This window comes from Chionomys nivalis, chromosome 2 (assembly GCF_950005125.1).
Source record: "Chionomys nivalis chromosome 2, mChiNiv1.1, whole genome shotgun sequence".
Lineage (NCBI taxonomy): Eukaryota > Metazoa > Chordata > Mammalia > Rodentia > Cricetidae > Chionomys > Chionomys nivalis.
The window spans coordinates 13,171,975-13,197,918 of NC_080087.1; the positions used below are offsets into that span (position 1 = coordinate 13,171,975).

At 45.2% G+C, this 25,944-nt stretch overlaps 1 protein-coding gene across 4 annotated transcripts in view; it reads right to left on the reverse strand.

Moving 5' to 3' along the window:
* Arid1b (AT-rich interaction domain 1B) overlaps window positions 1–25,944 on the reverse strand; it is a 357,367-nt gene that overhangs the window by 238,840 nt on the left and 92,583 nt on the right. For all 4 annotated transcript variants that reach the window (XM_057757693.1, XM_057757703.1, XM_057757684.1 and 1 more), the window contains exon 3: window positions 9,244–9,393. In XM_057757693.1, coding sequence (XP_057613676.1) covers window positions 9,244–9,393 — 150 coding nt within the window. The remainder of the gene's footprint in view (window positions 1–9,243; window positions 9,394–25,944) is intronic.

Genomic DNA, 25,944 nt, shown 5'->3' on the forward strand with positions numbered 1-25,944 from the left:
TGGGAAGGAGCGCGCTGGACACTGGCTTGACTCTGCCAACCATCAGTGATGGAAACGGTAGCTGCACTGTGTGTGCAGACTCTACAGTTCCGCCCAGGGTTATGTTTATAACACGTGAAAAAGAGAAACTTAACAAAATGAAGATGAAGCATGGCTCAGGTGGCCAGAACCCATAGATGGGTAGCACCTAGGGAGAATCAGTAGTAGAAATGACAGGCCAAGCAAAGACCAACCAATCCTTCTAAGGAAACTGGCTCAGAACCAAAACTGAACTACACAGAAACTCTTTCAGCAAACAAAGACTTGAAGGACTCCCCAGACAATCTTCAGAAATAAAAGACAAAGGCAATATACATCAATTGGAGCAACTACCTAACATAGCACTTAGAAGAACTCCTCGAGTCTTGGCTAAAAGGGTTCAGATATGCTAAGGGTGCAACTGATAAAAAGAAAAACAGAAAACAAAACAGAAAAGACACCACATCAGAAAAAGAGAAAGCAAGGCCCTATTGGGAGCAAAACACAATGAGTGTGTACACACACACACACACACACCCACACACACACAAGCATACTAATGGAAAAGACAAAGACCAAGGATGCCCTGGAAAAGCTTTTACCAGAAATGATTTTTCTTAAACAGATGACCTGAAAGTAGAAGATAAATGATTTAAGAAGTGGGAGGGGACAAGGTTAGGAGGGAAACAAGGGACATGATCAATGGCACTTACATACATGATGGAAACATCAGAGTCCATTAATATGGAAAATTCATTCACGGTAACAAAAGAGTAAAAGAAAAATATCAGTTCGAATGCCTTAGCTCGGGTGTTACAAAGATAATACCAATAAAGACTATGAATTTGTTAATAATGTTATAAAATAAATGAAATAGCTAAATTCATAAATATAAGAATATTTATATGTGAACTGATTTTAGAAAACGTTTGTAACTCTTATAATCCCACACAAAAATGGAATAACAAGTTTAAAACTCAAGGGTAAAATAAAGAGTAAAAATTAAGAATTACGCCTTTGCTATGGCTTTCCGGACATTTTGCAAAACATTAAGAGAGTAGAACATGCATTCCAAAGAACTAGAAGAGCAGCGAGTCTGCAATTGTCTCACAAGATCCCACAGACACTGGATTTTCTAGAAGATAATCACAGCTCAGTCTCATTCACAGCACTAGAATAAGAAGCCCACAGACACCAGAAAACCATATCCAACTGTGTGTCTGCACGTGTGTGTGAGTGTGTGTGTGTGTGTGGTTATGTGCATGTATACAATGTGTCTGTGTGTGTGCATGTATACAATGTGTCTTGAGGTTGTTTATCCCAGATCCAGGACTGGTTTAATAGCCCCAGAAGAGATGTTCTTACATCAGAAACAAATTATATGTAAAAAAGAAGCACTTATCTCAACAACAGTATAAGACAAAAAGAAAAAGAAAAATTTGATTTCCATCATGAATAAGATAACTCAGTAAGATAGAAAGGGGAGGCCCTCCATAGCCCAACGATGTGCAGCTACCAAAAGAAAGAAGGCCAATGGTGAATATTACATTACAGTGAAAGGCTACAGGCTTCCATCTGATCAGAGCTAAGAGAATTGGCCTGTCAGTTTCTACCAACAACATAGGAAGAGAAGCTGGGATGCAAAAAGGCAAAAAAAAAAAAAAGTTGGATGATAATTTATATCTTAAAAAATTAAGTATTTTTGTGAAAACCAAGTAACTAGAAAGAGTATAGCACTGACAAAAACTTACCGCCATCACATGGGATAAGCTCATCCCACCCACACAGCAGCGGTAAGAAAGGGTAACTCTTAGAAAAATAAGACTTATAATAGCAACAAAAGGGGAAGGCACAGGGGAAAGGCCCGGAAACATTTCTAGACAAAGACGGGGTGCTTTGGAAGAATATAAACGAAATTTAAAACAGTCTAAAGCAATGGTGAACGGAAGGACTCCAGTAGACAGTGCAGTCAGGTGTGAAGGAGGACGGTGAACGGGAGCACTCCAGTAGACAGTACAGTCAGGTGTGAAGGAGGAGGGTGAACGGGAGGACTCCCGCAGACAGTGCAGTCAGGTGTGAAGGAGGACGGTGAACGGGAGCACTCCAGTAGACAGTACAGTCAGGTGTGAAGGAAGAGGGTGAACGGGAGCATTCCAGTAGACAGTGCAGTCAGGTGTGAAGGAAGAGGGTGAACGGGAGCACTCCAGTAGACAGTGCAGTCAGGTGTGAAGGAGGAGGGTGAACGGGAGCACTCCAGTAGACAGTACAGTCAGGTGTGAAGGAAGAGGGTGAACAGGAGCACTCCAGTAGACAGTACAGTCAGGTGTGAAGGAGGAGGGTGAACGGGAACACTCCAGTAGACAGTGCAGTCAGGTGTGAAGGAGGAGGGTGAATGGGAGGACTCCCGCAGACAGTGCAGTCAGGTGTGAAGGAGGAGGGTGAACGGGAGCACTCCAGTAGACAGTGCAGTCAGCTGTGAAGGAGGAGGGTGAACGGGAGGACTCCCGCAGACAGTGCAGTCAGGTGTGAAGGAGGAGGGTGAACGGGAGCACTCCAGTAGACAGTGCAGTCAGGTGTGAAGGAGGAGGGTGAATGGGAGGACTCCCGCAGACAGTGCAGTCAGGTGTGAAGGAGGAGGGTGAACGGGAACACTCCAGTAGACAGTGCAGTCAGGTGTGAAGGAGGAGGGTGAACGGGAGCACTCCAGTAGACAGTGCAGTCAGGTGTGAAGGAAGAGGGTGAACGGGAGTACTCCAGTAGACAGTACAGTCAGGTGTGAAGAAGGAGGGTGAACGGGAGCACTCCAGTAGACAGTGCAGTCAGGTGTGAAGGAGGAGAGTGAACGGGAGGACTCCCGCAGACAGTGCAGTCAGGTGTGAAGGAGGAGGGTGAACGAGAGCACTCCAGTAGACAGTGCAGTCAGGTGTGAAGGAGGAGGGTGAACGGGAACACTCCAGTAGACAGTGCAGTCAGGTGTGAAGGAGGAGGGTGAACAGGAGCACTCCAGTAGACAGTGCAGTCAGGTGTGAAGGAGGAGGGTGAACAGGAGCACTCCAGTAGACAGTGCTGTCAGGTGTGAAGGAGGAGGGTGAACGGGAGCACTCCAGTAGACAGTGCAGTCAGCTGTGAAGGAGGAGGGTGAACGGGAGGACTCCCGCAGACAGTGCAGTCAGGTGTGAAGGAGGAGGGTGAACGGGAGCACTCCAGTAGACAGTGCAGTCAGGTGTGAAGGAGGAGGGTGAATGGGAGGACTCCCGCAGACAGTGCAGTCAGGTGTGAAGGAGGAGGGTGAACGGGAACACTCCAGTAGACAGTGCAGTCAGGTGTGAAGGAGGAGGGTGAACGGGAATACTCCAGTAGACAGTGCAGTCAGGTGTGAAGGAAGAGGGTGAACGGGAGTACTCCAGTAGACAGTACAGTCAGGTGTGAAGAAGGAGGGTGAACGGGAGCACTCCAGTAGACAGTGCAGTCAGGTGTGAAGGAGGAGAGTGAACGGGAGGACTCCCGCAGACAGTGCAGTCAGGTGTGAAGGAGGAGGGTGAACGGGAGTACTCCAGTAGACAGTGCAGTCAGGTGTGAAGGAGGAGGGTGAATGGGAACACTCCAGTAGACAGTGCAGTCAGGTGTGAAGGAGGAGGGTGAACAGGAGCACTCCAGTAGACAGTGCTGTCAGGTGTGAAGGAGGAGGGTGAACGGGAGCACTCCAGTAGACAGTGCAGTCAGCTGTGAAGGAGGAGGGTGAACGGGAGGACTCCCGCAGACAGTGCAGTCAGCTGTGAAGGAGGAGGGTGAACGGGAGCACTCCTTCACTACAAGTGTCAGCTCTGTCCCACTTCATTCCTCCTGCCAGGTGTGAAAATATCCAATCATCCAGTTTTCCCCAGGGCCTTGAGAGCAGCTGACTGAGGACTGATTCTCATTTCCTCATCCCCCATAAGCACAACACCAGGTACTATTAGCAACCTCCTTCTAAGATGCTCCTCCAGTTCCTTAGGCCAGCATCCTCCCTGGCCTGCAGCACAGAAAACTGAGTAGACACACTCAGTATCAAGTGCCCTCGGCCTTCTGTGAATGGGCTTCAACTGCACATCGTGTTCTTTTTTTGCTTTTCTGTTTTCTTAAGTACTATCCATTCCAAAGGAAAAAAATACATAAAGAAAGAAAAAAACACAACCACACTAACAACAAAAGCAAATTCTTTGGGAGAAAACAGTAAGAAATGAGAGTTTAGTCTAGGAATGGGGGCACATACCCAAAGCCCCAGTAAAGATGGGGGAACAGAGATTCTAGGCAAGTCTGAAATACACAGCAAACATAAGCAGCTGAGAAAACTCTGAAAGAGAGTACTGAGGATATGCAGCTAGCAGATAACACACAGTGGGAAAAACAGTATAGAAAGCCAAACAGAAAGGAACCCGGAAGAAACTCAAACACCACATCTCAGGGGATTGAGCAAATGGCAGAAGGGACATCTCCAGGCTACAGAGAGGAGACAGCTGCAGAAGTTTATGTCCTTTTGAATCAAAGCAACCATTTAACTGGGGACTTGAATCAAGTAAGCTGCCCTCTCCAGTATCAGCATCCACACTATCATCCAAATCCTGAGGCCAGATTCAAAGAAGTCACAAGGGGAGCAGACTCCATTCAGACCACCCCTGCGCCAGCGCCCTTCTAGGTCTCCAGGCCACAACACAAATTTTGGACTTCTCACTTTTTATCCATTTTGTTTGTTAGAAATGCTCATTTGTTTATTCTGATGATGTGTACACACACTTTCCATACCAAAGCGCACATGTAGAAGTCAGTAGAAAACTTTTGGAAATAACGTCTCTCTTTCTACTATATGGATTCTGGGGGACTAAACACAGTCATCAGAGATAGTGGTACCTTTACCAACTAAGCCATCTCACAGTACCCCCCACCACCCTCCACTCCTACAATAAAAACAAACCAGTTCCTTACAACACACACACGGGGGGGAGGGGGAGGTAAATTGTGTTCCAGGGGAGCCTACCAAAAGGCACACAATTTTTACGCATCAATTTTAAAACATTAAAAGACATGGATTTACAGACCAGGAGAAAGGCAAACAGAAACGCTTTTAAATATAGACAATCGACACTACCTCCCAGAAATCCACGTGAGGCACTGGTAACGAGTACAGGGCAGTACTTATTCATGGAAATGGTATACAAACTGAGATGGTGCTGTGGGACAATGGTCTAGTACCCTGTAAAGATTTGTCACCTGTATTAGTTCAATAAAATGCTGATTGACCAGTAGCCAGGCAGGAAGTATAGGTGGGTCAACCAGAACAGGAAAATTCTGGAAAGAGGAAAGGCTGAGTCTGCAGTCGTCATCCAGACACAGAGGAAGCAAGATGAGAATACCTCGCTGATAAAAGGTACCAAGCCATGTGGCTAACACAGGCATGAACTGTGGGTTACTGTAGGATGTAAAAGTTAATAATAAACCTGAGCTAATAGGACAACCAGTTTATAATTAATGTAAGCCTCTGTGTATTTCTTTGGGACTAAATAGTTGCGGGACCGGGTGAGACAGAAACCTCTGTCAACAAGGTGGCCTCCACGGTGAGCCACCTGGAAGAGGAAGAGGAAACACACTCAACCTCTGATATCTATTGCTACCTGTCCAAATCATCCTACAGATACTGTTGCCTACTTAACAGATGATACACACATAGGTTATAAGGGCAACACTGCTTGAATTACAAACAATTTCAATGTCATTAAAGAGAACTGATTAAATATACTATGATATGTCTATAAAACCCAATAAAGCTATAAAGAACTGAAAATTCGAGAAAACATATTTATGTGAGTGGATAAAAGAGTATCAAAGAATAAACATGGTATCACAGTACACCTTCAATTGTACAAAGGAGGATAGGAGATACACCATACTATGCACTATCAAATATAAGTATATAGCATGCATATTTAAACGCATGTACCTATGTACTATAATAGTATGATTGTTTGGCAAAGGGTGGTATGGGCGGTGACATAGCTAGAGATAATTAAGATGCCAAGAAACTTTTCTCTTTTTTCTTTTAAAATAATCTTTAGATATCAAATTAAACTTTAAAAATATTGATATTCTAGAGCTCAAGAGTTAGAACATATTAGGGTGGTGGTGGCACATATTCTCTAATTCTAGCACTCAGGAGGCAGAGGCAGATGGATCTCTGAGTTCTAAGCCAGGGTGGTCTACAGAGCAAGTTCCAGAACAGCCAGGGCAACACAGGGAAACCCTGTTTCAAAAAACAAACAAAAGACATAAGAAAAAAGTCCTGACATTTGTGGTTTCACTCAGAATACATTTTTTAAGGAATCATTTTCTTTTAGATAGCAATATATTTATTTAGGTTTTTTGATTGTTTATTATTTATCTTACATTCTGACCAAAGTGTCCCCTCCTTCTTCTCCTCCCAGTTCCTTCCCCCTTAAGTGACCATTTTTATAATAAGCTATCATGGTCAAGATACAGTATTTCATACACTTCAATGCATTCAGGTCAATAAAAGGACAGTGATAACAGCAAAATTAAGCCCTAAACTAAGGACATTAAAATAGTATTCATTAAAACAGGTTCTACCTGTGGCACACTGTCAATATTTAAATATGAAGGACATGAATTGACTAATTGCCATCTTCTGGAAGCCATCGGTAAACCCTTCATAAAAGAGAAGTTGGAGCTTGGTCCTGGGGAAGTGACAGGTACTCAGAGTCCGTAATCAAACTGGTTTGACAAGTGAGACTCATTTCAGCACATGAGAGTGAAATGAGCAATGCAATCTACTTGAGTGTTTCAATGAAGTGACAAAGATCCTATGTCCACAGGTAAGTTCAATAAGGTTCTGGAAGCCCTCACAAAAGCCTGTAACTTCATCTATCAAAACCTGATGTGGGAGGTCCTTCTGTCTATGTGTTGCTTTTATTGGTTAATGAATAAAGAAACTGGCTTGGCCTGGTAGGGCAGAGTAGAACTAGGCAGGGAAAACTAAACTGAATGCTGGGATAAAAAAGGAGGGGTCACAGAGACGCCATGTAGCCCAACAGTGAAAGATACTAGAACTTTACACGGTAAGCCACAGCGTTGTGGCAATACACAGATTAATGGAGATGGGTTAATTTAAGATATGAGTTAGCCAGAAATACACTTAAGTTATTGGCTAAACAGTATTGCAAATAATATGGCTTCTGTGTGATTATTTTGGGGCTGAGCATCCAGGAACAAACAACCAGCCTTCTTACAACAAAAACCCAAGTGCCAGTCCCTCTCAGTTAAAGGGACCAATATGAAAGAGCTTCAAAATGTTCACACACTAGTACGAGCAAGATGAAATAACTGAAGTACTGTACACCCCAGATTGGCTGCTCAAGCTTTTAAAACATACATGTCGGCAGGATGACTAAATGCCAGCTTCACTCTCTCCAGTGGCTCTAATATGCTTTGCTTAAAACCATAAACTCCCTCCACAGTTTTATAATCAAAGTCATGTGGCAATGGACTTCAACAAATCCCCGCATACACTTTTGTTTTTACTTTTCAAGACAGGGTTTCTCTGTAGCTTTGGAGCCTGTCCTGGAACTAGCTCTTGTAGACCAGGCTAGCCTCGAACTCAGAGTGATCTGCCTGCATGCGCCTCCACTGCGGGGGTGGGGGAGCAAATACACTTTTAAAATGCACTCAATTAAAATGAAGTTCCATGGTTAAGAGCACTTGCTGCTCTTTCAGGACACAAGTTGGATTTTCAGTACCCACTTGAGGCTGCTCATAACTACCTGTAAGTCCAGCTCAAGGAGAGATCTGACTCCCCTGCACTCATGTGTACCAAACTGCAGAGACACACAGACAAACAGACACACACACACACACACACACACAATTAAGACAACACATTTTTTAAATTAAGCTCTACATGTTTACATATTCAACTTAAGGTCAGAAATCTTCACTCCATCAAAAAGCCCTTAAATGGAGAAGCCTGTGTCACATATATTCCTTCTCCTTACCACGCCCATCCCACAAAAGAGAGAGGACGGAGGAAAAGGTTAGCATGCAAGGAGGCTGCTCTGTAGGAGACTGGAGCTACTGGGCACAGCTGGGCGCAGAGCAAGGCTCTCAGCTGTCCCATCTCACTCCACTCGAGAGCCACAGTCTAAAACAAATGAAACAGAATCAAACGAATATCTATGTATCTTATACTATTTTTTCTCAACTGTGTAAGCTGAAATATATATGGCCCAGCAACAAATACTTTTCCATTTCTATTACATTTATGTTCTTGTGAGTGCGCACACAGGTGGAGGTCAGAGGACAGATTTGGGAATCTGCTCTCATTCTACCACATGGATCCTGGGGACTGGATTCAGCTAACCAGGCTCAGGCAGGTGCCTTTACCTGCTCAGCCATCATCTGCCGTGCCTCCAAAACAAGTCCTTAATTTGTCTAAGTTCAACCAGATACTAGATGTGCGTGGTAGCAGCGCACAGTCCCAGCACTCAGGAGAACCGTGGCAGAGGATCAGAGGTAGAGAGGAGAGGAAGCCAGGCAGCAAAGGGAAGACCAGAGTCTTAGAGCGTGGTGGCTGGCCATTCTGTGCGTATCTCAGTGTACTGTGACTGAGCTTCAGGAGAGTAACACTCCACGGCAACCATGCTCCATGCTGCGGCCCTAAATATTCAGACTGAAAAGGCCAAGATAAAAGGCCATCTAGCAGGGTCACTTGACCTGCAAACCCTCCTTGTGGGGCCTCACCGAGGCGGAAAGATTCAGAACACAAATGAACATGACATGAGTGACACTCTCTGCTGCCACTAGCCAGGAGTGCCAGCAGTTACTGCAAGTTATTCTTCCCAGTCTTCGCCTCACTGTGTAGGACGCGGTGGGGAGAGGAGAGGGAGCAGTGAGAAGAAGGGTTAGATCCCCGTTTCCTGCAGGGTGATGACGCACAACTTTAATCCCAGCACTCAGGAAACTGAGGCAAGCCATCTCTGGGTGTTCAAGGCCAGCCTGGCCTACAGGGCTAGTTTCAGGACAGCCAGGGCTACACACAAAAATCCTGTCACACACACACACACACACAAAGCACCCCCCTCCAATAATTCCTAAAGGGCAGGAGGATTTTCGGTGCACAGTCAGCCTCTGAACACATACTTGGAGGAGAAAACAGGACCTGTGGACAGCAGTCACGCTCACCTGCTGTGGCTGGTACCTCTGCTGGGACTGGGGCTGCAGGTACTGGGCCTGGGGCGGGAGGTGCGGGGGCTGCGGCTGCTGGTTGTAGTATGGCTGCTGGCCTTGCTGGCAGTAACCACTCACACCTTGCTGTCCATACTGCGGCGGCATCTGTAAGAAAGGCAAACGGAGCAAATGAGGACTGAAGAGATGGAAGTAAACGAACTCAAATAGGGGTTTGACACCATCATGTGAAGGGAGACACAATGCAGTGTTTACACCTCTTCTCGGTTGATAACTTGACTTTCTGCTTCTGTCACATACCATCAATGGATTCAACAGACAACGTGACATTTATCAGGTATCACATTCTGACATAGTCATGAATGTCTAGGGGTAGCGGTCATTCAAACCCCCCAAGCAAACTCGTGATGAGTTCACACAGTCCAGGCTAACTCACTCACACTGTAGGAAGGCTGTGATTGGGTTCACGGTGTGCTGAACATGCTTCTCAGCCGCTAACAGATGTGGGCTGATGACGTCAGCTCCTCCACTTACTAATACACTACAAGGGAAGTGCGCTCATTACCATCAACAAAACCTCTTGGTCTTAAATGTGCCTCAAAGGCCCAAGTGCAGGAACATGGAGTTCTTGTGAGACCTGCAGGACAATGGGGCACTCTCAGAGGGAACAGTGGGACTCCAACTCCTTGCACACTCATTTTTGTTGCTGTCCATGCAGTAAGCTCTTTTCTCCAGCATGTGCTCCCACAAAGCTGTGTGGTCTATCAAGGACCCTGAGCCACAGGGCCAACCAATCATGTGCCCTCAAAACTGGGAGCCAAAGAATCTGCTTCCCTATTTGAGAAGATTACCTCAGACTTTGTCTTAGTAATGGAAAGCTAATACATATACAGAAGATACTAACTATATCAAATAATACCATGCCCAATGTGTGTTCTTGAAGGACAGATACCCATCCAATAGAGGGTAAATTTCTTAGCTGATAGAGCAGGCAAAAACAAAGAACCCTGCATTGCAAATACCAGAGCTAGAGCAAGCCAGCAGAAACCATTCTTGTCTCCAGTGCCCTGCCAACTAAACCCCTAAGTCACTCACCGCTCAGAAAAAAGTCCTCTCTTGTGCAAAAGCTACTACACCGACAGTATTTTCTACCTTCTTTCAAATTGATCCCCACACACCTAATAGACTTGTTGGGTTTTGTTTTGGTTTGATTTTTTGTGTTCCCAACCCCAACCCAACTGGGAGAACAGGAAAGAAAGAAAAACAAGATCAAGCAGTGAGAGCCACTCAGCTGCTATGGATGCTGACGTCATCCTCCTGTTGATAACACCACAATATGGTCATGAGAGAACTCCAAGAACTTCAGCCCCGTGAGCCCACACATCTCAGAAACCAAAGGACCAGATCCACATTGAAGAGCCAAATTATCTACAAACATTCTAATGAGTAAAAAAAAAGTGAAAAAATAATTTTTAATACTAAAAAGTTTATCTCCAAGACAATGCACAAATTCACAGCACATACAATGGAATCAAAGGAAAATAATGCAAAAAAATAAAAAATAAAAAAGCCAATGTTCCTGTTCCTTTCAACCAAGGTCGATTACTTTTCAAAACCTTCCTGCAATAACTGCAGAAAATATGGTCAAAACAGTTCACAGGTTTCTCACATACAGAGCCTAGGCTGTTAAGGCAAGGCAAGTTTAAAATAATAATAATAATACCATTAAAGAAATCTTTGCTTTATTTTACAGTTTGATATTTCACAATGAATCAAGTTAAACCAAAAATTGTTCATATAGTTCAACTCCACGTACTAGACTACCTGCACCAGGACCACGTGCACTCCCCCCCATTCAATGCTTACATGTCTGATTTGGTATCAAATGCAGGATTTCACGTGTAGCTGAGCTCCACATACTAGAATACCCGCACCAGGAAGACGTGTGCTCCCCGCCCCATTCAATGTTCACATGTCTGATTTGGTATCAAATGCAGGATTTCACATGTAGCTGAGCTCCACATACTAGACTACCTGCCCCAGGACCACGTGCACCCCCCCATTCAACGCTCACATGTCTGATTTGGTATCTAATGCAGGATTTCATATGGCGCCTTTGTGCAATTTGAAGCAGCAAGGATAACGTGTCTGCCAGTGTTACGATGACTGTAAGCCTCAGTCAACACAGCCAGCAACTCCCCGAGGAGCTGTGGCTAATATGTTGACTCCATGGTGTACAGAAAGTCTCTCACACAATATGGAAGTGGTGTTTGGGAGAGGGGCCTCTGTCTCACACGACAGCAAGGATGGCCCCTCCCATCGTTTGCGTCAACTGCCTGAGCTGTAAAATTGGGCTATCGGGAGTTTCGCAAGCTGGACGCTATGAAGGTGTTCGTATCAAGGCTGCTGCTCCTCATCGAACTACAAGCTGCAACGTGGCATTAACTACTTCCTAAGCGCTGCTTTAAGAACCAACTTCTCACCATGATAAGTAATTCCTACTGCCGAAGTGAAGGCTCTCAGCTCTTGAATGGTCAGTGGTTTTGTTTTGGTCAGTTTAGAAGTGGGGTTTTCAAACACTACATGCTCCTCCTCAGACTTCTTAAAGGAAATAGCACTATTTTAAAACAGAGACCCCCAAAGTCCAGGAGCCGCTGTTTCCTTCTCAGTTCTTGGCCATGGGGGACTTGGTACTCCTCTTTCTACCCCAGCCTAGTTTGGCCCCAGTGTAATTCATTGTTACTCCTGCGGTGCTGACTAAGGCCTGAGAAGCCCACGGACACTGCTGGAGGGACAAAGGATGTGTCCGTGAGGAACTCCCTGTACATCCGTGCTGACTCCACACGGTCCTGGGACTCTCACTTGTTCTTACCATGTTTGGAATCAATTAAGATTACAGACTGACAAGCAAGTGAGGCTGACAGTACCACGAGTCGAGCACTGAGCGCTGGGGCTATAGAACTTCTGCCTCGGGTCACCCTGGCCCAGAGCAGGCAACCTTACCATTATCGTCCTCCTCGGGCTTGACCAACTTGTTTTACCATGAGGGTAATGACTGGTAACGTTATGGGATTGGCCTTGGACTGTTTGGGTATCTGCTCCCACACCAAAGCCATGCCCCTGGACTAGGACCTCACAGCAATGTTATCTGATGAGCAAGTGTTAGCAATGAGTTAAGGAAGCAGCTATCAGCATGTAAAATCTAAATTTATCACACAGAAGGCATCTGTACCACCAGATCTAGAACCCAGGCTCCCTCCGGCCACTGGCAGGAGGTCTTTAACAAAGGCTTGGAGCAGCACCTCACATCCGATCAGGTAACCAGGCGTCAGTCCATGACTACTTTATAGAGTATCACGGAACTGAGCTAACGGAAGCTCCCCAGCAAACATCTGGGGCCTGATGGTCTTCATGACTTTTAAAAAGAATCTTTCACTCACTTCTAGACACTTCTACACTTGATGCATAAACACACAGAATAACAACTTTAAAAAACTGAATGTGTCTAAGTGCTCTACTGGGGAGAGAGGGAAGGTGTACCTGAAGGTGATGCACCGGCCTCAAGAGTTCTCTCCGGACATTATCCCAATGAAGACACAAGTCTCGGTCTGTGTCAGAAGGGCACTTTGGACCCCACATTTCCCTTCACCAAGCCCGGGAATTTCTGCTCATATTCCAAAATTAATGAACCACTCAAGTTTCCCTTCTCCTTCTTTATCACTGACCTCATGACCCAGAAGGTCCCGTATGTACAAGCACGTCATGTAGCTACTGTCAGGCCTATCCCAATTGTCAGGAAGTAGCATACTAGTGGACATCAAACATAAACAGAAAACACCAACTGTTCTAACCTCACAATTGAGTATTACATTATAGTGAGAAAGGCTGTGCAAAACACACACAATACTGTCAAAACACATATGTCAAACATCTCTCAAATCTACAAATACTGTTAAGTCATAAAAAAGCAAGAAAAGGTACAACAGTATCATACCATTTGTTTGTGGTGTGATACGCGCGCACACATTACTCACCGTGGCGTGAATACTAGCATGCATTACTCACAGTGGTGTGAATACTCACAAGCATTACTCAGTGGTGTGAATACTCACACACTTACTCACAGTGGTGTGAATACTCTCACACACAATAACCACAGTGGTGTGTCTATTCACACACACCTTACTCACAGTGGTATGAATAAACATTACTCACATACAGCAAAGGTACAAAAACATCCATTGAAAAGGAAATACTTGACCCAATCTAAGCAAAGGGGCAGAGGTGGTACTTCAGCATGTGCAAAGGAGTGAGGCAAAGGCCACCTCAATAGTGTTTATCAGTCAGGCAGTGGTGGCGCACTCCTTTAACCCAGCACTTGGGAGGCAGAGGCAGGAGGACCTCTTTGAGTTCAAGGCCAGCCTGATCTACAAGAGCTAGGCTCCAAAGTTACAGAAAAAAACCTGCCTTGAAAAACAAAAAACCAAAACAAAAAAAAAGCAAACAAACAAAAAAAAAAAAGAAAAATAATGTTTACCTAAGAGATATGGGACCCTGGGGACAGAATGAAGGTTGAGAGGGCAGACTGAAAGTTGGGGGGAGAGAAGGAGGGGAAGAGGGACATTGAGGTGGAAAAATCTAAAATCTCGGTGTAGTTACACCAGATATTTGTTTCCACGTGCATCTATGCTTTTTTATGCTTAAATTTTTAATTTTACATTTTAAAATGATGATCTTGCTTCCAACTAGTACCCTTCCCCACCTGAAATGAAGAGGGTGGTTACAGGACACAAGCTGAGGACCCCAGAGGGTCCCAGAGCCCTTCTGTAGGATCTGCCTGGGGCAGGCTCCCCTGTGGCCCTTCTCCACTGACAGGAGTCCTATGGGCTGCTAATCTTAGCCAGCATTTTCCTGCCCCTCCTACATGGGAAACCAACCCTTCGAGGTACTGCAGGAAATCAGTTCTAGGGTAAACTAAGTAGGCTGTAGAAATAAAGCGTGTATTATGAGCACACTCAAGGACCCAGAAATCCTTACAAAGCTATGGGACTATCTGCCCTTGACCAAGGACCTCACATAGCCACACGGCCCCAGCCCAGAGCTGCAAACTTCACAGGCTTTTCTAGCTTAAATCTTCAGTGTGTGCGGACTACTCGATCTGAGACAGAACTCACTGAAGAACCTCCCAGAACACCTATTAGATGCTACAGCCCTGATTCCACAGTGAGCCAAAAAAGAGACCAGGATGACTGTCTCCAAAGCAGCTTGGGAACACGTCAAAGAGCTGACAGCCCAACTCAGTAAGCGCCGCAAGCTAAGACTGGGACCCCACCCAGCTTCCATTAGGCCATCTTGCCTTTGCTCACCTCTATCTACTCATCCCACCCCCATCTTTGCGGGAAAACAACTTGCAAACAGGGATCACTAAGAGAGTCACACATGCATCACCTACACATGCAATATGCAAAAACCTTCCTGCTTATGAGCCCTAAACAAGCTACTGTGATCTCAGATGAGTGAATTTCCTCCTGCTCTTCATTCCACTCCTCTCTCCTACTATGCTAAGAGAAGCACAACATCCACCATCCTAAGGATTTCTAGTGTGCAGCACAGCGACACTCAGTACCCTCCGGCTGCTGTGCAAACACCAAGAACAAAAGCATTTTTTGGGGTACAATGGCTCACAAGCCACAGTCTACCATGAAGGAGTCAGGGCAGGAACCTGGAGGCAGGAACTGAAGCAGAGGTCAAAGATGAACACTGTTTACTGGCTTGCTCCCCATAGCTCACTCAAACTTGGTTTTTAATACAACCCAGGACTACTGAGGTGCCCACCTCCCACATGAATCACTAACCAAGAAAATGGCCCGCAGCCCTGCCTACAGGCCTCCTTAGGGAGACATTTTCTCAGCTGAGGTTCCCTCTTCCCAGATGATACCAGCAGTGTCAAGTTAACAAAATCAGACAACCAGCATGCTGTCCATCTCCAGACTCATCGCCGAGAGCCGGAGCTGCGCCCACTCAAGCGCGACTCCAGCCCTTTCCATTCAGTCTCCTGCTGCCACTGTTCCACATTCAACTCTGCAAGCCCGGTTAAGCTTGCTTCTCTTGTGGGAGTGGAAACACACACTCATATGCACATCAAATGTATACACTATAGATTCTGTTTCTGCACAGATGTTTATGTTACTCCAGATCAGTGGGTTTTGTGTGTGGTCCTGCTATGAACATGGCCTTCTGCTGCTTCCTCTTCCTCAGGCGCATCCAGACGAGCAACAGCCCAGTAGCCAGAACTCTAATGAGTGTCATGTCACTCTTCTTTCCCTAATGACAGAAATACAGTTTGGCATTTGCATTTCAAGAACAATGTTTAAAGAAAAACAGAATCCTAAATGCATGTACACTCAATACACCGAACTGTCCATATGAGGTTCAAACTTAAAAAAGACCACAGAAATCAAGCCAACAGCTTGCGAGACACTGGGAACTTTCTGGGAGTGATAAAACTATCTTTAATTAGTGGATAGTTTCATGGATACTTGAACATTTGTCAAAATGTTCTGGGTATTGTAACATATGTAAATCATACTGAAAAAATATTATAAAAATATACATCTACATCTAATAGAGAAAAGGTATCTAGATTGTTGACCTCACATTTTTACTGTTTGGTAAGACATTGTAATACACATATATGGAACATATCCAACGTCTCCTTCCTGTCTTGTTTATGTGGCAGGCTCTATTTGACTATTAAGTAGATTGCTCATAGATGTTTAAGGGTGTTTTTCAGGTTTACAATTCATATAACAAAAGTTAGAGAGCAACTGGGCATACTGGAACAATCAGGACTTCTATTCAAATAAAAATGCAGGTCTCTAGGCTAGGACACAAAGTGTACAGAAGCAACATCTTTTTTACTTGGATTATGTCTCTACGTATTTATCTTAAGAGAAAAAAAATGAAGCAAGTAAACAAACATTTGCATGGCTGAGAGTTTAATTCTGCCTGCTGAAAATTTAGAAGAGCCTAAAAACCCAAAGTCCATCAACAGACTCATTAAAGGGGCGGAGGGTCGAAATATGACAGTGCCATTGAACACACTGCTTCTCACTACAGACAAAACGTGGAGTCCTCGTGCGCCTCTGATCCAGGACTTAAGGTAACAAACTGCAAAGCAATAAACGATATTGTTTTAATATAAAAATCTGGGGGTTCACGTGTGTACAAAAATTATCTACAGAATATGGCAGTGTTACCAAATCCTTAACCCGATTAATGACTTTTTCATAATTGTAGAACAAAATGCAATTTATTTCTGATTATTTACCACTGTTGTCTACTAAGAGTCAATAAAAAGAATACTGTACCAACTTACTCTTAATAGCAGAAATCTCTGTAATTTGTTTTTCCTTAGTAGATTTAGGCCCTCCCAGGTAAAATCTACACAACAGGAAGTCAAACTACAGAAAACATCTTCAGTTCAACAGCTCCTCTCTGGTGAGACAAGTTCTCCTGGCTTCTGAGTTCACACAAATGTCAAATACTTTTCATGCATGAGAGAAACTAAAAGTCTCACACAGCAAGAAATCCAGACCCTCAGCCGATGCCGGCTGAACCAGCTGCAGCAAGAGCGCTACAGTGTCAACATGACCACCCAAACTAGGGAGCTGGCAGGCAATGGAATTACAAGGGCAGTCATTCAATCCAAGTCCCCAACTGATGATGATCATCAATCCAGGTGTTCTTTCCTCACAAGAAAACAGACCCTGTTCTAAGGCTCACCTAAGGAGAAACTACTCCGCAACTTCCTCAAATCAGTTCTTTATGTGTAAAGAAAAGTCATCACCAAAGGTGCTGTGTTCATCATCCACACCGTGCAATAACCCTGGCTCAAAGCAGCCTCATACCCACGATGTGGCAGGTGGCAGAGGACAGGAGCTCCAGGTCCCTCAGGCTGCTGTGGACCCCACCCCCACTCTGTCTGTTCCCTGGTTCCCAGAAGGTTCTACACCACAAACACTGCTAGCCAACTCAAAACGATACAACATACCTGGGATGATTGAGCAAACCATCCGCCCAACCCCTCACCAAGAAATTTAAACTTTTTATGCCATCCACACAGTAGATTTACATTTACAGTGGTGAAACAGTGAAAAGCCCTTACCTGTTACCAGCAACAGCCTTTTTTAAATGACAAGTCTGTTGTTAAACTTTCTCAGCAAGGTACACTCAACATAAGATTTTACAGCTATAAACATATGAAATAACACCTATCGTTATATTGCTTGGGCTTCTTTAGAGTTATTCACTGCCTACGAAATTTCAGGGCTTACTCTAGGTGCAACTGTTCTCTGTTTAACAAATCACAGTGCAAATGAACAGGTCGGACCCGTGTACTCAGAGCGAATCTGCTTTACGGCTGTGGGAACTAAATGATAGTGTCTCTTGCAACCTCAATTTCCAGGAGTCAGGGATATGTCCAGAAGAGCCTTTATTTACTCTTAATAACCATTATGAATATATTAGCATGAATTTATTTAGACCCTTCTTACATTCATTTGTATTTCCAGCCCAACTACCTCTTCTGGACAGCAACTCTGCAACAATAGAATCTATTTTACAAAGTGGTAAATTTTCTAATTTTCATAATGAACTCAGGCTTCACGAATGTACCCTAACTCATACACAGACTTATTTTAATAAATGTATGGCCAACCAAGAAGAGTCAATGCCTTTACCAGATCACAACCCCCTGTTCTCTGCAGTCCTCTGTCTCTTGACTGAAAGCAATTCTGATAAGTTAGTCCTTACAATGGCTAAAATAGCATGAATGATTTCGAAGCAAAAGGCTCCAGGCTGTAAAAGAATGGGATGACCCTCCTTGTTACCTTTAAAAGGAGCCCTCACTAACATTCCAGTCTCTCCTCTCCCACCTCAGTGTACAAGCTCCACCTTCCATTCCACATCTACCAATTAAAGCTTTATTTAAGGATCCATAAAATGTAGACTTTCACTGGCAGCGAAATACTTACCTCCATAATAACCCAGGATGAACAAAAGTCTTACTGTGTACAAAGTTAACATCAAATGTATAATTGTAGCTTTACATTCAAGTACCCTAATCATGTGTTTGCTTTAACACTTCCTTCCCATGTAGCTACGGAGGACATGGATACCGAGGTCTATACAGTCCGCACTGTCTTCAGATGAAACGTGACCACAAAAGGGAAAGATTCGACTTCAGGGATAAAAGTATATGTATATCACAGGGTAATAATTTTTACCCCAGAAATTTTAGTTATAAAAAGATTGATCAGGAGCTGGAGAGATGGCTCCTCAGTTAAGAGCACTGCCTGCTCTTCCAGAGGACCCAGGTCCAATTCCCAGCACCCACATGCAGCTAACAACTGTCTATAACTCCAAATTCTGACACCCTGACATAGACATACATGTAGGTGAAACACCAATGCACATAAAAGAAAAATAAATTTCAAAAAAGAGAGAGATTTCTAGTTTCCTATGTATGTAAATTTGGTAAGACAAAGAAGCAGAAGGCACCGGCGGTCAAGACTACCAACTGCTGCTGCCTACTGGTGAAGACAGCACCCAGAAGGCATTGCACTGTCTTCCATGAGCCACAGTCCACCGAGGAGCCGGCAGACCTATTTATTATGTATACAGTGGGAAAGCAGGCAAGTGCTGACACTTCAGCTTCACAACATGAGATGTGTTCTCCCCACTCCCCGAACTGTGCGGTCATTTTAGCAACGCATGAACACAGAACACAGCCCCACAGAGTGATGCTCCCTGGAGGTCGACACGTGGACAGAAAGAGAAAGGGCTCCGAAGGCATTTGTGCAAACACTCACAGAAGGGACACTTGCTCAGAACAGGCAACCAGAAAGCAGAAAGGCCTGCACCACCTCCTCAGGAAATTTCATTATCTCCATCCAAGAAAGTGCTGGCTCAAGAAAACACACCTGAGCTCATTTCCTTGGAAGGAAGGCATCTCGCTGGAGAGCTTTCTTACTTTATCACTGCCAAAACTCTGACAGGTACTTCCGAATCTGTAAAACACAAATTTCTTTTCTGGCTTTTCGAAACAGGGTTTCTCTGTGTAGCTTTGGAGCCTGTCCTGGAACTTGCTCTGTAGACCAGGCTGGTCTCGAACTCAAAGATCCACCTGCCTCTGTCTCCCGAGTGCTGCGAATAAGGTATGTGCCACCACCGCCCAGTAAAACAGGATTTCTTAGTGAGAGGGTAAAAAATTGTTTTCAAGAAGTAGAAAACTCAAAGTCAAAGCAGCGTGACAACAGTGTGCACACACAAGACCAGCGGTGTGACAACACTGTGCACACAACTATGACCAGCGGTGTAACAACACTGTGCACACACCTATGACCAGCGGTGTAACAACACTGTGCACACACCTATGACCAGCGGTGTAACAACACTGTGCACACACCTATGACCAGCGGTGTAACAACACTGTGCACACACCTATGACCAGCGGTGTAACAACACTGTGCACACACCTATGACCAGCAGTGTGACAACACTGTGCACACACCTATGACCAGCAGTGTAACAACACTGTGCACACACCTATGACCAGCAGTGTGACAACAGTGTGCACACAAATGAGACCAGCGGAGTGACAACACTGTGCACACAAATGAGACCAGCGTTGTGACTACAGTGTGCACACATGAGACCAGCGGTGTGACTACAGTGTGCACACACCTATGACCAGCAGTGTGACAACACTGTGCACACAAATGAGACCAGCGTTGTGACTACAGTGTGCACACATGAGACCAGCGGTGTGACTACAGTGTGCACACATGAGACCAGTGGTGTGACTACAATGTGCACACACCTATGACCAGCAGTGTGACAACATTGTGCACACACGAGACCAGCGGTGTGACACCAGTGTGCACACGCATAGATAAACTGTGACCACACTCTGCACACACGTAAGACTGGCAGGGGTTCCAGTAAGATTTCAAAACCAAAGCCAGGCTGCAGTGTGCTCTTGGTCTCAGAGCCCCCACTTGCTCACAGGCACTGGGAAGACTCTGCTCATCACACTGAGACTTGGAAAGTCTGTGACCCCTGTGGACTCCCCCTGCCCTTCTGGCAGTGATTCTAGCTTTATATAGCACAGGAAGAGAAGTCAAGAGCTTTTCCACTTTCCTACATAAACCCAGCTGCCAACATGGATGTGCCAAAGGGGAATCTCTGGGAATTTTCAAGAGATAACCTTTGCTGAGGCTGCAATGTCAGCCTTGTAGCTGTGTGACGGGACCACGTGCGAGGAATATTTAATTAAAAGGCTGTTCTCTCTGAGATAACTCGTGGTGGAGCCGGGGATACAGAGCCCACCGATTTTAAAAGAGCCAATAGAGCAGCAGCTGGCACCTTACTCAGAAGGGAAGTCAGCCAGGGAACGGGAGGAAAGACAATCACTGCAGATCTTATGATACCTTCGGGATTGTTGGTCACAGGGGTGTGTGTGTGTGTGTGTGTGTGTGTGTGTGTGTGTGGTATGTATATGCACTATATAAGTGGACACATATGCCTGTATGTATGACTGTGAGTGGCATTTAGTTATAGTCTTTGAGGCTGCTTTATGTTTTCTATTTTTAAATGACACAGAAACATTCTACAGAGTCCCATTTGATGTCACAATTTGTCTTTACACTTGATCTTAGCCAAAAGGCCGAGAAGCGATCTTTGTTTTGTTTTTATGGACAATCTGACGTCAGGCCCATGACTGCTGCCTGCAGCCTCCAGGTTCCTGAGTAAGGAGCAGGCAGTTTCCACAGCACACCCTCTCTAGCCACCATTCTCTCACGAAAAGTAGATGGATACGTACAAAATCAGCAGAAAAAAAGACGCACTATCTCAAAACTGAAAAACTGCGGTGTTTGAAATATGGCCTTTGAAATGTACAACATCTAAGTATGCCACGGGCTAAGAGAAGAGCACTCACCTGCAGTGTCAAATATGGCGAAGACAATGTACGCGAGGAAAGAAGCGGCACAAACGCAATGAAGAGAACCAGACTGGCCCAAGCATGGCTGCTCCTCGAGTCTCAAAGTAGACTGAGGGGCAAAGCAGGTAGCCAGGAAGCTCAGTCCTGGGCTGAGAACAGGGAGAAGAAGGTCATAGTGCTGGGGGGAGGGGGGGAGGTCAGAGGTGAGACAAGGAGAGCAGCGAGCAGAGGCTGAAAGTCAGTGGTGCGCAGCCACTGCCTTTTTCTTTCTTTATATCTCAAGTATTCAAGCTAGCCTCAAAGTCAGCTCGAACCAAGATAACCTTCAACTTCTGATCTTGCTGCCCCTGTCCCAGAAGTGCTGGGGTGGCAGGTCTGCATCACACCAATGGTTCATGTGACACTGGGGGTCACGCATGCTACACAAGCACTCTACAGTCCACAAGCACAGTTTGTTCTGTGCTGGAATTACAGGTATGTGTGGTCGCATCCAGTTCAGTTTTTATCTCCTGCTTTCTATATGTATGTGGAGGAGATCTGAAATTGGGTCCTCGTGTTTAGATGACACTTTCCCACTGAAGGATCTTTCCAGACTCCTGAACTACATTTTTTAAATTGAAAAAAAAAATAATCTAGCTGAGGTGGCTATATACACTAGAACCTACAATCCTAGTACTCAGGATGCTGAAACAGGAGGATTCCATGGCTCACGTCCGCAGACCCTGAGGGAGTGTGTGGTACGGTGCGAAGATGAGTAGAAGGGCAGGCTGTGGCTTACTTTGCTTTTCCAGATGGCTCCCTGCGAGCGAAGCGTCCCAGGGACCTGACTGTCACTGCCTGGGGAGCAAGACCCAGCTGCTGTGTGAGGGCCCAGGCTCTAGGTCACCAGACTTCAAGGTCCAGGTGCTGCACGAGCACCAAGGCTCCAGGTCATTTGACTTCTGCCAAGTTTGGCAGAAAGAATTAGAGAAAGGCCTACGAATGCTACCCAGAGTTCACGACAAGATTTCTAAAAAACAGAAGCTAACAGTAACAACTCAGGAAGAACTGGGTGTGTAGGAACGAGCTACTGAACATACCTCTGGAACCCCGGGGGTCCAACAGTCACCTGCACAGACCCCACAGAGGGCCAGAGCCTGCTGCTAGCCAGGGCTAGCCTGAGAAAAAGCAGGAGTTTCGCCAGTGCGCTCTCCATCCCTGCAGGGTCCTCTGCTAACATGTTTATATCACAATCTTATTTTGTGTTCTACTCTCTCAGGAAAAAAAAAACTGTACCACAAAACACAATATAAAGTTTGTTAGCTCCAACCAACTCTTTTCTAGAACCATCCATCTCTGGCAGTTCTACCTACCCAACAACCTCATTATTTCATTTCTCCATTGATGTCAGTTTCCTTCACTGAAAACCAGCACCCATGACCACGGCAGTGCTACACACGGGTAGTTTCACTGAGCCCTGCAGTAGTCCATGACAACATAGATTCAGTGTCTACTCAGAGAGAATCGCCACGACTATGGAGTGCAGCCAGCTGAGCACGCCAGATTCTGGTAAGACTAACCACAGTGCCCTCAAAGTGAAAAGTCTCACCTATCTATCTATGTCTTACTATCTCCCAGCTGAGCACGCCAGATTCTGGTAAGACTAACCACAGTGCCCTCAGAGTGGAAGGCTACACCTATGTCTTGCTATCCCAGGCATCTACTCCTCATTACACAAATATCCAACAGTTCCTTATACAAATGGAAGTGACAACAGAACCATCCAGGACCTGCAAATGTGGGCAGGAAAATCTGGGCACACTGACATAATGTAAGCAGGACAGCAACAGCACATGCCGGGGAACAGAGGACACTGTGAGCAACAACACAGGCCCACAGCAGAGAAGGGACCCACAAGATGAGGGTTTGGAAAAAGGATTCCAAGGACATAGGCTAAGCTGGGCCTAAAAGGAGGAGACTGTCCACCAACAGCAGAGAGAAAGCGGGGGCCTGGTAAGAAGGCTCGGAGGTAAAGACACTTGGTACCAAGGGCCTAACAACCTGAACTCAATGCCTGGAACCTGAGTATCAGAAGCAAAAACCCAACTCTCATAAGCTGTCCTCTGACCCACACACAAGCACAGTGGCAAGTATATACCCACCTACACACACATACAATAAACACAAACACACAATAAACACAAACACATAAATAAGAGAGAGAAAACAAAGGACTTGAGTAACAGTAACAGGTGACAAGAATGAGACACATAGGCAAAACAAGGACCAATTATAGCCATGATAAGGTAATGCCAGAGGACGCTGATTACTGTTGGCCAGGGTATACATATGGCAGACGCGCACAGAAAACACTGGCGGTGTGAATGGCTGACTCTATAATTGAGCACAATGTATCCTAGACCAGAAGCACACGAGGTACTACCCAAGCAAATAACCTGTAGTTTAGTCTCAAAAACTCCAGTATGAAGACTACTCAAGTGGCTCAGAAATTCCTCACCTTCAGGATGGCCTCCCACTGTTAGCAAGGACACAGCTCTGTCTCAGGAACTCACCCAGGACAATGAGACACAGGGATTCCCCAAAGTAAAATACTGCATTCTAAGACAGACAGGTGTCTTTCTAAAGGAATGTCTGCATTTGTGTTTCCTGACTTAACCCTCCCCTCAAGGACAGCATGCACAAACACTGGGCATGACCAATATGCAGGCTTGGATGAAGTTCCAATGCTGGATGCTGTCAGAAGTCAAGTGTTAGAGCACCAGAGCCCACGTCTTTCCCATGTTCCTAAAATGAGATGACCAATAATGAAGACGACAAGCCAAATGCACATATGAAGAAACAGAACCTGCATGTATATGCACATGTGTGGGGGGGAGGGGGGTAGAAGAAAAAAGAAACAGTAAGCACAGACTATTTGTCCAAAGCTTTGAAAATCTTAACCACCAAAAATAATACAATTTCTTCCAAATTAATCTGCTAGAATTTAAAATCTATAATATTTAAATTTCAAAGACCAGATTCGAGGGTTCAATCTGGATTTAGAGGAGCATTCTAAGCTTCTTCTAGAGGCAATTTACAAATCCTCAGGAAATGAAACCAGCCGTTGAGGGTCCCAAAACCACCCAGAACAAACATTTGCGTGCGGGTGTACGTGTGTTTGTGTGTGTGTGTGTGTGTACAAGTCACCTGACGAAGAGCTGGGAAATTTTAGAGGAATCCTCTCCAATGTCTACCACTCACTTTAGAACCCTCTCCAGATCCTCCTGTTATCCTCAACTAGAAATATGCGCAAACGACTATGGAACTGTCTTCAAATCAGTTTTCTTTGTTTGACAAATGCACAAATATTTAATAAAATTGTAAAACTTCTAAAAAAAGTCCGTGATATTTCCTTATGCAAAATTTATAACAAGTTCTAGTTAATTACAAGCATTTGTTAAAGTTCACAGATCATTGTTTTGGGCACCTAAGTAATGCATCATAAGGCTAGGCTGTGACTCAGTGGTAGAGTGCTTGACGGGCACGCAGCGGGCCTTGGCTCCATACCCAGCCTGCAACAGCACAAGCACCCAACGAGTAGCTCGCAGGAGGCCTTGGAGGACAGGCTCACACAGCAGTCCCGAGTCTTCTCTCCCCACGAGCACTCTGCCGTTTCCCAACTCCTTCCTTCTCTCTCCTTACATACAGCTCTCTCCATTTTTCTCTGGCGCTACCAGTCTCCCCAGACCACGCCTCTTTCTTGACTCTCCCTTTTCTCCTTCTGCTCCTCTCTTCTTCCTCTGGGTGGCATCAGCCTGCTCTTTGACCACCTGGCTCCTCTAACAGCTCAAATACACCCTCAGGGGCATCTGGGCTCCCAGAGGCCCACAGTCCCCACTGGAACAGACTTCTGAAACCGAAGGCTGGCAGGACCCTCCTCTGATTACAGTTTGCCATCTGCTGCTGTGCAGAGGGCTTGAAATTTGGCCTGTAGAATTTTTGTTTTGCTTTTCTCTCAGGCATGAAAGAACTGACTTCGTTTTCCTATGAAAGATCAAGTCTGGAACACAGGAACACTCGCACACGCATTTGTAAGCACACACAAACACATGAACGCGCACACACACATGCTCAGCTGCATATTCACAGAGCGGGTGGATACAGCTCAGGTCCCAGTGAGAGCTAGCATGACACTTCCAGAAACAATAGGGCACAAACCCTCTTCTCCTAAAACAGAAAAACCACACGATACTTCCCAAACTAAAACTGTTAAGTATGCAGAAGTGTTTAATGTGATGTGAAAAAGAATCCACCAGAACACCTCTTATAATACTTGTTTGGAGGCCATTCGTTCCCAGAGCGCATTTTCCATTGCTATAATCTTTTAAAGTGATCATCTATCTAGCTTTTACAGCAACCTGCAAGTGTGAAACCAACATACAATGCACAGTGGGGAGGCTCAAGGCCTTAACCTACTGAACTCTCATTGGCCAGAGCGCAGAGTTGCAGGGCACGGCCACAAAAGTGCTTATAGACTCCGCTGGTCTAATGAACAGATAGAGTTTTCGTAATTTTCATTGCTGTGTTCCACAGCTGAGTGATTGTCAGGCCAATGCCAAAGTACAGGTTCCATTTGAATGACATATGGCTGCAGTCAACCAGAGACATGTTATAACATTAAACAACACAAGTAGTCAGAACAAGAATACAAAATA